This window comes from Papio anubis, chromosome 12 (genome assembly GCF_008728515.1).
Source record: "Papio anubis isolate 15944 chromosome 12, Panubis1.0, whole genome shotgun sequence".
Lineage (NCBI taxonomy): Eukaryota > Metazoa > Chordata > Mammalia > Primates > Cercopithecidae > Papio > Papio anubis.
Window position 1 is genome coordinate 4,807,293 of NC_044987.1, and position 16,891 is coordinate 4,824,183.

The 16,891-nt window shown below is 43.5% G+C and overlaps 1 protein-coding gene across 6 annotated transcripts in view; it reads left to right on the forward strand.

The window, feature by feature from the left end:
* PRDM10 (PR/SET domain 10) overlaps positions 1 to 16,891 on the forward strand; it is a 101,820-nt gene that overhangs the window by 46,014 nt on the left and 38,915 nt on the right. For all 6 annotated transcript variants that reach the window (XR_002517319.2, XM_021926756.2, XM_003910962.5 and 3 more), the window contains exons 5-7: positions 8,974 to 9,199; positions 10,300 to 10,541; positions 12,371 to 12,574. Coding sequence is in view for 5 of the 6 variants with exons in the window: in XM_021926756.2 (XP_021782448.2) it covers positions 8,974 to 9,199; positions 10,300 to 10,541; positions 12,371 to 12,574 (672 nt within the window). In the remaining variant the exon portion in view is untranslated. The remainder of the gene's footprint in view (positions 1 to 8,973; positions 9,200 to 10,299; positions 10,542 to 12,370; positions 12,575 to 16,891) is intronic.

A 16,891-nucleotide genomic window follows, 5' to 3' on the forward strand; every position in this document is an offset into this window, starting at 1 on the left:
GGCTCACGTGTGTAATTCCAGCACTTCTGGGGACTGAGGCAGGTGGATCACTTGAGGTCAGGAGTTCAAGACCAGCTTGGCCAACATGGTGAAACCCTGTCTCTAGTAAAAATACAAAAAACTTAGCCGGGCGTGGTGGCAGGCACCTGTAATCCCAGTTAATTTGGGAGGCTGAGGCACAAGAATCACTTCAACCTGGGAGGTGGAGCTTGCAGTGAGCCAAGATTGTGCCACTGCACTCCAGCCTGGGCGACAGAGCAAGACTCTATCTCAAAAAAAAAGAAAAAAAATTAATTAATTAATTAAAATTTAAAAAGAAGAAGCACTTTCTGCTTTTTTATTTCTTGGTAGAAGATTTGTATGCTTCTGTTTTAAAATTTAGAAAATGAACACTAGTTGTATTAATATCATCTGAAATATAGAGAGGACTGTTAGGAGCCTTTGTTATATATAAGTTGGGGTTAAATTCATTCGTGACTGGCAGTGAATGGCAATGTAGTGGGGGTCTTTGAACTTAAATGAGAACTGTTATTTATTTGAATAATTTTTTGTAATAATTAGGTATATTCTTGACCCAAACCTCATTTCTGTAGTTATTGATTCCAACAGGATGCTACATTGATTCCATCAAGCAAGCAATGGAATATATGTGTACACACACACACACACACACATATATATATGGATATACTATTAGATATATTCTTCATTCATTATTTCACATGTAGATTATTTCCTTTTTTTTCTTATTTTGCTACTATAAAGAACGCTGTCGTGGATATCATATCAGATTATTTCCTTAGGATAAATACCCCAAAGAGAAATGGTAGAGACAGAAGATATTTGTATTTTAAGTTAAGAACCAAGCTTTTTGTAAAAGTGGAAAAAGATACAAATATAAAAACCAAACCAATGAAATAAAAACCCAGAATTCTAAATTTGAATTGGAATATGAATATGGACTTGTAATATGTTTTCTCTCAAAAAACATGTTTTCTGACCAGGCACCTGTAATCCCAGCACTTTGGGAGGCTGAGGCAGGCAGATCACTTGAGGCCAGGAGTTCGAGACCAGCCTGGGCAACATGGCAAAACCCTGTCTCTACAAGAAATACAAAAATTACCTGGGTGTAGTGGCTCATGCCTGTAATCCCAGCTACTCTGGAGGCTGAGCTGGGAGAATCACTTGAACCTGGGAGGCAGAGGTTGCATTGAGCTGAGATTGCACCACTGTACTCCAGCCTGGGTGACCGAGCAAGACTCTGTCTCAAAAAAAAAAAAAACAAAAAACAGGCTGGGCGTGGGGGCTTACGCCCATAATCCCAGCACTTTGGGAAGCCGAGGCAGGTGGATCACCGGAGGTCAGGAGTTCGAGACCACCCTGGCCGATATGGCGAAACCCCGTCTCTACTAAAAATACAAAAATTAGCTGGGCATGGTGCCTCATGCCTGTAGTCCCAGCTACTCGGGAGGCTGAGGCAGGAGAATCGCTTGAACCCAGGAGGTAGAGGTTGCAGTGAGCTGACGTCATACCCCTGTACTTCAGCCTGGGTGACAGAGTGAGACTCTGTCTCAAAAACAAAAGAAAACAAAAAACAAAAAAAAAGCAAAAATCCTGTTTTTCTAGTTCTGGCCATTGAAATAGTTTAGATATGATGATCAACCCACTAGCAGTGAGTATCCCTAATGCTGCCATGTGTTCTCTTAAATACAATTCACCAGCAAAAGGAATTAGGGCTTTTTGGAGAAATGGCAGATACTAGCTCTGGGGCAGGGAATGCACTGATGAATTTGGAGCATCTTGTCTTCTCAGAATGCAGGGTTGCTATTAAAAACTTCTGGTTTCCTATGGCAAGAACTTGAAGAGGCCAAAATGGGTCAAATTGACCTGTAAAAAAGGATAACATCTACAATAGATTGAAGTACCTAAATATACGTAAGGTCTACAAGTTCATAGTGATACTAAAAGGAGTTATTGGATTGGTCACTTTTTGAGGATGCTAGAATTTACCATATTATTCTAAAAACTGGCAAATGGAGAAAAAGAATCCTGCCTTTCTCCTTGAAGGTACCCAGGTAACCAATTACTTGAGGAGGGAAATTTCTTTACAGAAGCATTCCTACTAATAAATAAAGATGGGATGATTGACTTAGAATATCACCATTTTGCGGCCCCTAATGACATACGGACCTAGGCAATGATTGTCAATGGTAGCCTGAAACCATCAGGAAAAAGCTGATGAGGAATGGTATAATGGATAGATCCAAGTGATAATATCACCAACAGAGAGACAGCCATTCATGATATGCCTCCTGGTGTTGTGTACTTCCTATTGTATCATATCACATATGGAGCATTCTTCCCAGAAAATCAAACTGGAATCTGATTAAATATCTAGATTCAAGCATGGTAGACAAAATGGAACAAATGAAAAGATACACACAAATGCAGTCAGCAGAACCCAGTCTGTGGGAGATTCTCTAGGACAAATGGTTTAGCTTCTTTTCCAAATAAATTGCAAGGGAAAAGAGGAAGGGGGAGCTTATGTATTAAAGGAGACTTCAGAGGCATATCAGTCAGATGCAATATATGGACCTTGTTTGGATCCTGATTTGAACAAGCCAACTGTAAAAAAATATATGAGGCAATTGGGGAAATCGTAACACTAGTCGATATTTGATAGTACTAAGAAATGACAGCTGGGGCTGGGCGCAGTGGCTCATGCCTGTAATCCCAGCACTTTGGGAGGCCTAGGTGGGTGGATCACGAGGTCAGGAGATCGAGACCATCCTGGCCAACATAGTGAAACCCTGTCTCTACTAAAAATATGTAAATTAGCTGGACATGGTGGCACGTGCCTGTAATTCCAGCTACTTGGGAGGCTGAGGCAGGAGAATCGCTTGAACCAGGGAGCTGGAGGTTGCAGTGAGCCGAGATCACACCACTGTACTGCAACCTGGCGACAGAGCAAGACTCCGTCAAAAAAAAAAAAAAAACCACACACATGCAGAAATGACGGCTGGGTACAGTGGATCATGCCTGTAATCCCAGTACTTTGGGAAGCCGAGGCAGGTGGATCACCTGAGGTCAGGAGTTTGAGACCAGCCTGGCCAACATGGTGAAACCCCATCTTAACTAAATATACAATAATTAGTTGGGTGTGGTGGTAGGTACCTGTAATCCTAGCTACTTGGGAGGCTGAGGCAGGAGAATCGCTTGAACCTGGGAGGCGGAGGTTGCAGTGACAGTGAGCCGAGATCGTGCCATTGCACTCCAGCCTGAGCGATAAGAGTGAGACTCCGTCTCAAAAAAAAAAAAAAAAAAAAGACTAATTTTTTTAGGTATGATAAGATATGCAATCTAAAAGTCATTTTATTGTACTCAACTATTTCAGATGAAAACGTATAATGTCTTGGTTTTGCTTCTAAGTAATCCAATGAGGGAGAAAGTAGGTAGATTAATTGAAATAAGATTGGCCGTGAATTGGCGGCCAGGGACGGTGAATCACATCTGTAATACTGGCACTTTGGGATCCCTGAGACAGGAGGACCACTTGAGCCCAGGAGTTAAAGACCAGCCTAGGCAACATAGTGAAGACCCTTGTCTCTACAAAAACTAAAAAAAAATTAGCCAGGCATGGTGGCATGTATGTGTAATCCCAGCTACTCGGGAGGCTGAGGTGGGAAGAGCACTTGAGCCTTGGAGGTTGAGGCTGCAGTGAGCTGTGATTAAGCCACTTGGCACTCCAGACAGACATATTTTATCTCAAAAAAAAAAAAAAAATGTTGATTGGCCATGAATTGATCATTGTTGAGCTGAGTTATGGATACATGAGGTTTATTATACTATTCTATTTGATATTTGTGTGAAATTATTTTGATAATTGATTTTCTAAATTGCTTTTCAGACACTGAAAATGTTTGTATTCCCACCAACAAAATACTGTCCAAGAGTGCCCCATTTCCATACACTCTTGCCACACTGAGTATCTGCATTCTTTTCAAATTTTGCCCATCTGATAGGCAGATTTGTGTTGTTTTATTATTGAGGGATAGTTTTAATGAAAGGCTTCGTTGCCATTTGCACTTCAAAGGGCTCTTCGTCTTTCCCCATCTCCAGAAACAATCTGCCTGTTTCATGTTGTGCTCAGAAGGAAAGTTGTGCTCAGCTCCACAAACCCTGACATTACAAGACAGTGGAACTATTGGCTTGGCATCTCTCTCCATTGCAGTTTCCTTTCAACCAGCACAGTTGTTATTTCTGGTTATAACACCTCAGCGGTTGTCGGTGTATCTGGTGACCTGGATAAATTCTGGATAGAAAGTTAGATTGAGGGTTTAACACAGATGATGGTGTTTTTTTTTTGTTTTTTTGTTTTTTTTTTGGTTTTTGTTTTCTTCTTAGGCAAAAGGTTCCTGTTATATTTTCAGTTGTTTTTAGTGAGGGCAAAATGTGCTTGAAGCATTTTTCACGTACGCATTCCCTTGTCCTTAAGAAAGGCATCAGTGGTCTCCAGGCATAGTCTCCCCATTGTTTTTGAAAATGAACATGTGTGACTCCCCACACACTGAGAGGAAAATATGCTGCCCTGATAATTGGTCTCAGTAGGAATCAAGAAGCATTCTGTTGTGTGTGCTGCTGTCCAGCGCAGTCGTTTCATGTTTCACTTCTCAGATAAATTGCATCCTGAAATGCATTATGTCCTTTCAGAAATAATTACAGAGAGTGGTATTAAGTGGGAAGGAGAAAGTATACCATAAGTTTATACATTCTTTTTCCTTTTACTGTATATTATTGTACATGACAAAATGCACAAGATTAAAATGGTTTTGCTTCGTACTCTCTTCCTCTAAGTGAAACACACACACACTGCTTGCCAACCTACTGCCTGGCAGTGACCTCAGGAGCATGTGTGGTTACCTTGTTGCCCAGGTATTCAAAGCGTGGGTGATGTTTACCTCTTCTGCTGCCCTCCTTGAATGGACTGAATTCCCTAGGGCCATTGTCATGTACTGGAAAAAGCAGTGCAGAGTCAGAATTTAAACTTCATCTCTGCCACTTAGGAGGGTTGTAACATCACCTGACCTCAAAGGAATTCAAATACGTGCCTGGCATCAGTAAACACCAGCTGAATTTGAATTTGTGATTCATTAAATTTTTAATGCATGCCTGTTGTATGTTAAGGTCTATGTTGTCTAGAAGTATACAGTTCTTACCTAGAAATGATAGTCACCAGCTCTTTCCATTCCTTTTCAACAGTAGTTTGCATGTTTCTGGTAAATATCCAAACTCTGCTTTTATCGTTAGCCCTTAAAGATGATGCTGGAGTGTTTAAGCATTTCCTTTTGCCACAGTCTGTTAGGAGAGAGGTCCAGCACGGGGAAGAGAAGGTTGGTTTTATCTTGATGTCAGCTTTCTCAGCAGTGGCAAGAAGCCAGTCACCTTGCCAAACCAGAGTCCTTCTGACAGCATCTGTTGGGGCAAAATACATTGCGGTTTCACTAGAATAACTGAATTGCTGAATTCATTCTTTCAGGTTGGCTCTGCAGAGCGGATTTATGAGGAGTAGAGGTGCATATATGCTTTGGTTTGTTCAATGTATGGTAACATTTATCACTAACCCTGGCATAATGCTTAAGCACTTAGGACAAGGGGCAATATTGTAAGCTGTGCTCTGAGACAGGGAGCAGGAATACAGTCACTTCCTCGCAGGTTCTATGGAGGAGGTCGAGGGGGAGGTGGCTACAGCAGCTGTACTGCTAGAAGTTCCCTGTGGAGTCCTCAGCCTCACAGGGCATTTTATGTTGTTTTTACTGAAGCTGAGGCAGAAGCGTCTTCCAGAATTTTGGCCTCCCACGTAAAACTTTCTAAAAGACCCTGAGTCGCAGAAGTGGAATGTCATGCAAAAGTTAAATGAGCATGTGTTAAGCGTGCGGATGCAGTTTGAGATAGCCGGTTTGATCTGCTTTCTGGAGCCCGAGCGTTTCAAATGTTGGGCAATGCTCTTACACTGCCACTGCAGGTCAGGCCCTCAATAAACACACTCAGTACTGTTTCTTTAGAGTTCTTTTTATTATTTGAGATGGGGCCTTGCTCTGTCACCCAGGCTGGAGTGCACTGGCACCATCACAGATCACTGCAGCCTCAACCTACTGGGCTCAAACGATTCTCCCACGTCAGTCTCCTGAGTCGCTGGGATCACAGGCACATGCCACCACTGCCCAGCTAAATTTTGTATTTTTTGTAGAGACAGGGTTTCACCATGTTGCCTAGGCTGGTCTCGAACTCCTGGGCTCAAGCAATCCTCCTGCCTCAGCCTCCCAGAGTGCTGGGATTACAGGCATGAGCCATCACGCCTGGCCTCTTTTTTTTTTTTTTTTTTTGAGATGGAGTTTCGCTCTTGTTGCCCAGGCTGGAGTGCAATGGCGTGATCTCGGCTCACTGCAACTTCCGCCTCCTGGGTTCAAGTGATTCTCCTGCCTCAGCCTCCCGAGTAGCTGGGATTACAGGTGCCCGCCACCATGCCCAGCTAATTTTTTTTTGTATTTTTAGTAGAGATGGGGTTTCACCATGTTGACCAGGCTGGTCTCGAAACCCTGACCTCAGGTGATCTGCCCACCTTGGCCTCCCAAAGTGCTGGGATTACAGGCATGAGCCACCATGCCCAGCCACACCCTGCCTCTTCTTAGAGTTTGATAAGTTCTTCGATTAAGATGCACTGCAGGAAAAAAAAAAAAAAGATGCACTGCAGGAAAAGGATGTTTCTGTGAATAGCCACAAAGACTTTCTCTAGATGCCTGAAGGGATTGATGTCATTTCCCAAAAGGCCAAATATATTTCAACAAATTAATCTTCATTGAATACCTACTTTATGCTCAGCAATCTTTTAAATTTGAGGAGAAAGTATATGATACCATCATGGTCCTTAAAGAACTTAGGATAACAATGATTGATACTAAGCACTTACTAAATGCTGTATACTCTGCTACTGACCTTATATACATATTGTTTCACTTAGTGCTTACAGAACCTGAGGCATGTATTACTGTGTCCATTTTACAGACAAAGAAACTGAGGTTCAGAGAACTATAGTAACTTGCTAAGTGGCGGGGCAAGGATTTTACTCTAAATGCCTGACTCCAAAGCCCATAGTCTACTTCCCTGAGGTGCAGTTGGAGAGGCAAGATGGACTCATGTGAAAACGCATACTTATCACCAAAATAGATGGTGTCTGGCAATGGATGCAAAGCTGTAGGGATAGTTAATGTGTGAGATGTCTGGATCTAGAGTCTAAAGATCTTGGCAGACGGGAAGAACAGATAAAAGTAGTGAAATGAAATTTACTGGAGATAAATGCAAAATCCCCCATTTAAGTAAAAATCAGCTCTTGAAGTCCTGAGGAGGGGAAAAATGGTTTAATAGCACTCTATGTAGGGAAAAAAGGACTTAGGAATTTTAGTTATCTGCAGGTTCAAGATGGGTCTGCAGTAGAACAATATGGCCAGCGTAAACACTAATGCACCCTGATGTTGTATTAATAAAAATATGGAATCCACTGCAAAATAAATGAAGACAACAAGATGATCAGGGAGCTGGGAGTTTGGTCATTTGAGAAATGACTGAATGAATTAGGGGTTTTTGGCCTTCAGATATTTGATTCTTGTGGCAGAAGGGTTACACTTATTCTACCGACCTCCAGAGGAAAGTCCTGGGCCCCGACCAAAGTGTGGAAGATCTGGGCTCCACAGAAAATGTCATAGAACTATTCCAGAATGATTCAGGCTGCCTGGTGAGGTCATGAAGTGTGGAAGCAGACGCTGAGTGCTGTTGTGAGAGGGATTCTATGGCTCCAAGGGCTGCAGGAGTTCAGAGCAGAGGAGGCTCAGGGAGGGCTGGAGGCATCAGAGGCGGTTCACTGGGAAACTGGAATGTGGTAGGATTTAGAAGGTTGCTGAGGAAAGAGTATTCTAGGTGAGGAAAACAACATATGAGAAGATGAAGGGAGTGGCATCTTTAAAAGCTTCCTTTATTTATTGACTAGGACATGGCTTGAGTATGACCTTGTGCTAATTGGTCAGGAGGAGCAAGACTGAATAAAGGGATTCTAGGCCAGTGTATAATCCCGTAACACTTAGATTGGAGGCAGGAGAACTTTTTCAGGTACCATTTTCTGCCAGGGTATTTGATAAGAGAGCATTAACCTAATACATGACCCAAGCTGTGTCTTATTTGCAGGAGACTGACTTCAGCATGATGAAACAAACAGGCATCTCATCTCTTTTATTCTTACTTAAAAACCTCAGCCTGCCTGAGCTGTTGGAAAGGAGGGCTGTGAGCTATTGAACTTTGTTAACCATGTGTTGCACGACGTGTTGAGTTTTAAAAGACAAGTGGTTGAGGTTAGGTCAACTCATGTCCCCCCTCCACTGTGGTGGGACCACTCTGGAAAGGCAAGGGGGACCCCCCACCCCAGGTTTAGTTCAGATGTGGAAACCGATGGTGCCTCACATGTGCACACACCGAAACGGTCTGTTGCTTACCTATCTGAAGTCTCTGGGAGACAGGGCAGGCCCCTCAAGCAGTGTGAAATGGCCTGAATGAGCCAGGCAGAGAGCAGGTTTTCCTGAGTTTAAGGGGTGGGGTCAGTGCGCAGGTGGCCAGGGCCTTGCCAGTTTTGAATCTCCCCCACTGCCAAAGGAGGGAGCACCTGAGCCTTCTTAGCAGCCTGCCCAGGTGTGGGACCGAAGGGGCAGAGGGAGGGCGGGGGTTAAAGGCTGTGAGCAGTCAGATCAAAAATGAAGCCAGCGCTTCCTCACAGCCTGTGGAGGGAAGTCATTTTTCCAGGGCCTGGAAGGAGCTGGTACGAAGACTAGATTCCACCCAGCGCTTGCGCCCTGTTTCTGCCAGCGGGCACCAGCGAACCGAAAGCAGGTGTCCATGTCTGCTTACTCTGTGCCTTCACCTTTTGCCCAGGCCTCATTGCCAGTGCATAACCAGGTGCTGCCTTCCATCGAGAGTGTGGACGGCTCCGACCCTTTGGCAACTCTGCAGACCCCTCTAGGCAGACTGGAGGCCAAAGAGGAAGAGGATGAGGATGAGGATGAGGACACTGAGGAAGATGAGGAAGAAGACGGAGAGGACACAGATCTGGATGACTGGGAGCCAGACCCGCCCCGGCCCTTCGACCCGCACGACTTATGTAAGTGTGGGCACTGGAGTCCCCCAGGGAAGCTGTGTCTGTCTTGTGTGTGTATGTGTGTGTCTGTGTTTGCCTGTGTGTGTGTGTGTGTGTGTGTGAACGTAGCTCCCGTGAACCAGGTTCTTCCGTGTGCAGCCACTGTGCCACATTCTCTGCTTGCATCATCCCACCTGGCCTTCACTGCAGCCCTTTGAGGGACACTCTTCTTCGTTTTCTGATTTTACTGATGAGTAAACTGAAGCTCCGAAGATTGGGAAACTCGCTCAGGGTCACATAGGGACGAAGGGGCATCAGGCAGCCGAGCTGAGGTCTCTCACACCAGAGCTTCAGCTACCAAACCACCATGGTAGATGTGCCCGATCCCGCGCTCTTCAGCCGCTGCAGCTTTAACACGTTTGCCTCGCTGCTTTGCCTCTTCCATGCTAGCCTTTTAAGAATGCCGTTCTATCCCAGGCGTGGGTGCCCTGCGCCTACTGCCTCCTTCCTGCCCTCCATGGCCCTACCATGAGGTGGGTAACTTTCCCAGGGCTGTGCCAACACTTTGAGGGTCAGGACTCCAACTCAGGCAGTCTAGCCCCTCGGCAGCGGAAGTTTTATTGAGATTATTGGCATACGATAAAATTCACCTCTTTTGTCTCATCAGATAGTGCAACATTTAGCCTGATAAGCTCTTTTTACTCTTGTTGTAATTGATTTGTAAATGTGATTTGTAAATGTAGTGGCCACTATTCAAAGGACTCTCCAGCAGAGAAGTCAGTCGTGGCCTGCTGGTTGTTTGTGGCAGGCATAAGCAAATTCTGTCTGATATTAGAGGAGAATTAGAGGATTTTTCCTGTAATCTCGGCACACTGCAACCTCTGCCACCCCGATTCAAGCGATTCTCCTGCCTCAGTCTCCCGAGTAGCTGGGACTACAGGTGTAGCTGGGACTGCTGGTCTACCAGAGAGAGTGAATTACCATTGAACGGGTAGCACCATTAGGAGTTCATTGCATTTTGGCTTGAAAACGCAGATGGGGATTTTTCAGGTCAGAATTTTTTACCTCACATCAAGTTATACTGAGGAATTGGACTTTTCTTCAAGACTCTCTCTCTTTTGCAGGGTGTGAAGAGTGCAATAACGCGCATTCTTCAGTGTGCCCAAAGCATGGCCCCTTGCACCCGATCCCCAACCGGCCGGTGCTCACCCGTGCGAGGGCGAGCCTCCCCCTGGTGCTCTACATAGACAGGTTTCTGGGCGGCGTGTTCTCCAAGCGGCGCATCCCCAAGCGCACCCAGTTCGGCCCCGTGGAGGGGCCTCTCGTCAGGGGCTCGGAGCTGAAAGACTGTTATATTCACCTCAAGGTAATTTATGCTTTATCACACCTCACTCCTGTTCTTCAGCCGTGTTTCAAGGAGCACTGCGTTGTCTGCTGAGTCTCTTATTCCTGTTCCTTAGCGGTTGTTTGCTAGTATTCTTCTTTCTATCTTAATTTGGTTAAATGGAAACTCACTAATGAGATGGAGATTACAATTTTAGTCCCTGAAAGCATTAGATGAGTTATTCTGAGGGGCTACAGTAGTTTTCTAGGGTTGCCATAGTAAAATACCACAGACTGGGAGGCTCAAACGACAGACATTTATTTTCTCACTGTTCTGGAAGCTGGAAGTTTGAGGTTGGTTTCCTCTGAGGCCTCTCTCCTTGGCTTGCAGAAAGCCACCTTGTCACTATGTCCTCACAGAGTCTTTCCTCGGTGCTTGTATGTGTATCCACGTCCTAATTGCCCCTTCTAATTTATTTATAATGTTTGTATTTTATTTTATTTATTTTTTGAGATGGAGTCTCGCTCTGTCACCAGGCTGAAGTGCAGTGGCACGATCTTGGCTCACTGCAACTTCTGCCACCTGGATTCAAGTGATTCTCCTGCCTCAGCCTCCCAAGTAGCTGGGACTACAGGTGCCTGCCACCAAGCCTAGCTAATTGTGGTACTTTTAGTAGAGACGGGGTTTCACCATGTTGGCCAGGATGGTCTCGATCTCTCGACCTCATGATCCACCCACCTCAGCCTCCCAAAGTGCTGGGATTACAGGCATGAGCCACCGCGCCTGGCTAATTTTTGTATTTTTTATGGAGACAGGGTCTCGCCATGTTGCCCAGGTTGGTCTTGAACTCCTGAGCTCAAGTGATCCTCCTGCCTTGGGCTCTCAAAGTGCTAGGATTACAGGCCTGAGCCACCTCTCCTGGCCCATCTTCCCTTCTTATAAGGACCAGTCCTGTTTGGATTAAGGCCCACCCTAATGACCTCATTTTAACTTAAGTACCCTTTTAAAAGTCCTGTCCCCAAATGCAGTCACAGCCTGAGGTACTGGGTGTTAGGGCTTCAACGTGGATTTTGAGGAAGACACAGTTCAGCCCATAACAGGGGCTTGCTTGCTGTATTTAAAATAATTTTGACTGGAATGCAAAGAGAATTATGTAGGCTTAATGTAATCTGCTGTGTGCCAGTAATGTTTGCAAGAAAACCACTTTCCAGTTTTGAAACAGGTCTGACCTGTAGACTCTGGTTAAAGAATAGCTCCCTGTATGGTGAAGTATGTTTATAGTCATCTCTTTGCAGCTGACCCTTGTGTTTCTGTCCAGCCCTCTCTGCTCCTTGCTTCGTGTAACCGCTCCAGAGAACGAGGAAAGGGCAGTGGGAAGGGGTGAATATTTGGGATGCGTTTTTTGACAAGTCATCTGCTGTCGCGGGGAGGTTTTCTTTGTGTTCTCAAAACCTCCAAGCAAGAATATTACTTTGTAAAGAGAAATGCCTATCCCTGGGCTGCCTATTATAAATGAATGCAATGAAACCCCAAAAGGAGGCAAATTGTAATGAACTAGAGAGTATTTTGCTTGCATTTTCTGGCATATTTATAGCATTTTTGGTCATGTTTTGTGAAATATTAGCTAAAGCTACGCAATTAGATTAACTTTTAGATTTTGCCCGGTAATTTTCCTACAGTTGAGGCTGCAGAAAGTATCTTTTCCCTTTAACATTTGGCCAGTCATAGGTCTAGGATTTTTGCAGATACAAAGGGAAGAGCCAGGATGTATGGTTACTTTTAGGAGCAATACTTTGTGTATTGTGACATTGTAAAATGTGTCTCATATTGAAGGTTTTGTTTTGTTTTTTGTGTGGCTTTTTTTCGTACAGGTTTCTCTAGATAAAGGGGACAGAAAAGACAGGGATTTACATGAGGACCTATGGTTTGAGTTGTCGGATGAGACGCTTTGTAACTGGATGATGTTTGTGCGGCCAGCCCAGAATCACCTGGAACAGAACCTGGTGGCTTACCAGTATGGCCACCATGTGTATTATACAACCATAAAAAATGTGGAGCCCAAGCAGGAACTGAAGGTACAGCGCTGCCAGACCCGTGCTGCTATTTGCTAGCAAGAGTGATTGTTTAGGGCTTTTTGCAAGTTTATTTCCCTAAAGTGGGTTTGTTTTTTTAAAAAAAAAAAAAAAAAAAGTCGGCCGGGCACGGTGGCTCAAGCCTGTCATCCCAGCACTTTGGGAGGCCGAGACGGGTAGATCACGAGGTCAGGAGATCGAGACTATCCTGGCTAACACGGTGAAACCCCGTCTCTACTAAAAACACAAAAAATGAGCCGGGCGTGGTGGCGGGCGCCTGTAGTCCCAGCTGCTCGGGAGGCTGAGGCAGGAGAATGGCGTGAACCCGGGAGGCGGAGCTTGCAGTGAGCGGAGATCCGGCCACTGCACTCTAGCCTGGGTGACAGAGCGAGACTCCCTCTCAAAAAACAACAAAAAAAAGGCATTTCCTGCTTATTCACATACTTACTGAGTAGCTACCATGTAGTATACACTGTCATAATCCTGCAAATAGGATGAAAAGTATATGACTTTTATGCTTATCAAAGGGCCTTTGTGAGGCTGGGCATGGTGGCTCACGCCTGTAATCCCAGCACTTTGGGAGGCTGAGGCGGTTGGATCACTTCAGGTCTGGAGTTCAAGACCGGCCTGGTCAACATGGCAAAACCGCGTCTCTACTAAAAACACACAAATTAGCCGAGCGTGATGGTGGGTGCCTGTAATCCCAGCTACTTGGGAGGCTGAGGCAGGAGAATGGCTTGAACCAGGAGATTGTGCAGAGCCAATGTGAGAGCATGAGGTCCGGGGTAAAGAGGTAGTTGTTTTGGGGAGTAGACCGGTACAGATGCTCCTCTACCGATGATGAAGTTAGATCCCAATAAGCCCCATTGTGATTGAAAATATTGTAAACTGAAAATGTACTTAATACACTCAACCTACGAATATCATACCTCAGCCTGGACTGCCTGAAATGTAATCAGAACACTTGCATTAACCTACAGTTGGGCAAAATTATCTAACACAGTGCCTCTTTTATAATAAAGTGTTTACTATCTCATATAATGTATTGAATACTGAAAGTGAAAAGCAGAATGGCTGTACGGGCACTCAGGCGATTTCTACTGAGCGCGTCTCACTTTTGCAACATCGTAATGTCAAAAACTTGTAAGTCAAACCATTGACAGGAACGTGTCTGTATCTGTGACGAAGTGATTAAAGATGTGGGTTAACTTCATTTACACACTCCATAGTTGGGAAACAGATTTTTAGATGTAGGGGCAAGATGTTTAGATGTATGAGCAAGATTTTTTTCTGTGTATGAATGTTTTACTCAAAGAATCCTGTGTGCTGACTTCTGATTTCAGAAATATATTTTTGAGTAATAACTATTGAAATTTATCTAAATAATAATTCTTGACATAACAAAATTTTGCTATGATTCTAAATGAAAATTCCTTTTTTAAAATAAAACTTATATTAAGAACATGCCAAAAGAGGGGATCAAAATACTCTTTAGCTTCCTGATATAAATGAAAAATGAAATGATCATGTAAGTCCACAAACACTGAATTGCACAGTGCCTGCATATGGTACAAATTAGAAATGGATACGTCTTTTGAGGGAGAAAGAATCCTGGGTTTTGTTAAAAAGGTATGCAGAACCTCTGTTTTTGAAACCGTCAGCTAGAGAATCCATTAACCCTGAAGAAAGCATGTAAAAGGAGATTTGTATCTCATACCATGTATCCCAATAAATTCCTGATTAGAAAAGAAACTGAGGTGAATATTTTTTAACTCTGAAGGGGAGATTTCCTCTTTGAAACCAGTAGATAGAACTATAAAGTTGGAGAGAAACAAATAAGAATATAATAGTTCAGTCTAATGAACAACCATAAAACAAATAAAAAGGAAACAACAGAATGGGGGAAATATTTGTAATACACATTAAAAAGTTCAACTTTGAAAACTGACAGACCTCACTACCCCCAGAGGGACAAATGAACAAATGTCAGGAGTTGACTTTATCTGGAGGAGGAAACAAATAGGAAAAAAAAAGTTTTAAAACAGAAAAAATAGCAAATGCATTCTGGGCTTAATACCTACATATGGGTTGATAAGTCCAGCAGATCACCATGGCACATGTTTACCTGTGTAACAAACCTGCACATCCTGCACATATACCCTGGAACTTTAAAAAGTCAAAAAAAATTTTCAACGTTAATAATTTAAAAAACCCTCAAAATAACTATGAGCTACTATTTATGTTTAAATTAGCAAAAATAAATGGATACAGTACAATGAATGTGAATGTTTAAAAAATACGAATGTTAATTGTAGAATTGCATTTCATAAAACATTTCTGGAAGTATATAGCAAAAGTGTTCCTGGCTGGGTAAATCTAATCATTGAACATTAATCCGAGGAAATAGTTATAAAAAGAAGACAGTACTAGACTCTACTGTATTTTACTGACTCTAAGATACCAGTGACTTTAGGATACACTATTATTTTATGCATCATTAAGAAAAAAATGCTACCTATTATAGTGCTTTTTAAAAATAAAAAATGGTTAGAAGGAGCTATTTTAGACTTATTTTGACATAATTTAAAAATTATATCATACTTGTGCATTCATAAAAAGACACACTGAAGCAAAATGAATTGGTTGAGGTATAAACTGCTTTGTGTGCAGAGCCTGAATTCTTTTTCTTGCATCACTGTTTGACTTCACTGTGGATGTTGGAGCCTTTCTGTATGCTCTCATCTTCTGTGCCATCGAGAGTGTTGATGCAGCTGCAATATTTTAAACATAAGTGTTCTGCTGTTGCCCCTGGGATGTTGCCTCAAGCCACTGATCACCTTCCTGCAAGTTTTGATACTGTGCTTTCCCATTTGACTGAACTCATCTGTGCCTTTTTCCTCAATTGAATCACATATCCTTGGAAGTGGAGAGGTTTCGGATCAAGTCTGTAGGAAGTTTCTGACAGCTGATGCCTTCCTGAGAAGCCCGGCAGGACGCACGCCAGCCTTGCATGGCTTTCAGATTTCTTGTGTTTGTTCTCAGGGAAATGACAGAGCTTTTTGGCCTTCGTTTGCATTGCTTGGCAAGTGTCCACTCAGGAGGTGTCAGTGGGCTTATAACAGAATGAGGTGAGAACAGTACAAAGAGCTTGACCAGCTTTGTGCGGGAGCAGTGGGCAGGTGGCAAGAGCTCCATCGTGGCCATGACTGTAGAAGGCCCTAGAGTGTGAAACACATCCTGACGTCTGACCTGTGAAAATATTTAAAAATACACCTTGGAATTGATAGATTAGGGTAAGATTTGTAATAGTGAAGTGATAATCCATCTAAAAGTACAACTATAGGGGCATAGTTAGTTAAATTATAGAATACAGACTATGTAGTCTATTCCACAGTACAAAATAAAGTGTCTTTATCAGTATTTCCATATATAAAAAATAATCCATAAAATTATATATGATTAATTCACTTAGTAATTGATATATTGAACTCTTACTGTGTTTGAGACCCTAGAAAACAGACTGGCTCCCTGTGTTCAGGGAACCTTTATTCTAGAGCAGAAATGGACAGAAAGATGTAAACAAGCAAATAACTCATGGGGTAAGCTCCATGAAGGAAACAGATGGTGCAGAAAGAGCAGGTAACAAGAAGGGACCGATTTTGATGTGATGGTTAGGGAAGGCCTTGCTGACGAGGCACTCCTGAGGCTGAGAACTATGGAATGGGGCCAGCACTACAGAGGGTTATGGCAGGGGTGAGGGTGAAACAGCAGGGCTGAATGCTTGGGGTGGTGAAGAACTTGGGCATGTTTGAGCAGCTGAAAGCAGGCCCTGTTGACTGAAGCGTGGGTCAGGGGGACTGACAAGGGCTGAGGTTGCTTTTCCAGGTTGGGGAGATTGTGGAGCCCTTTGGAGATTATCAAGTATTTCAGGTTTACTATGAGATGAGAAGCCATTGCCTGCATGACAAGATCTGATTGTGTGTTCTTTTTATTGATACATATTAGTTGTACATATTTTTGGGATACATGTGATATTTTGATGCCTGTATATGATGTGTAATGATCCAACTGGGGTAACTGGGATTTGAGACCACTCTGGCTACTGTGTAGATTGCAGAGAAAAGGAGAGGCCAGTCAGAAGGCCAAGTGATCATCCAGGCAAGAAATGGTCTTGGCATGCATCAGGGTGGCAAAAGTAGGGATGGAGAACACCTGAGGGAGCGGCAGTCCTTGCTAAAGGCATATGGAAGCAAGCAGAGAAATCAAAGGCACCTTTGGTTTCAAGTCTGAGCAGCTGGGTGGAAGGTATTCATCAAGATG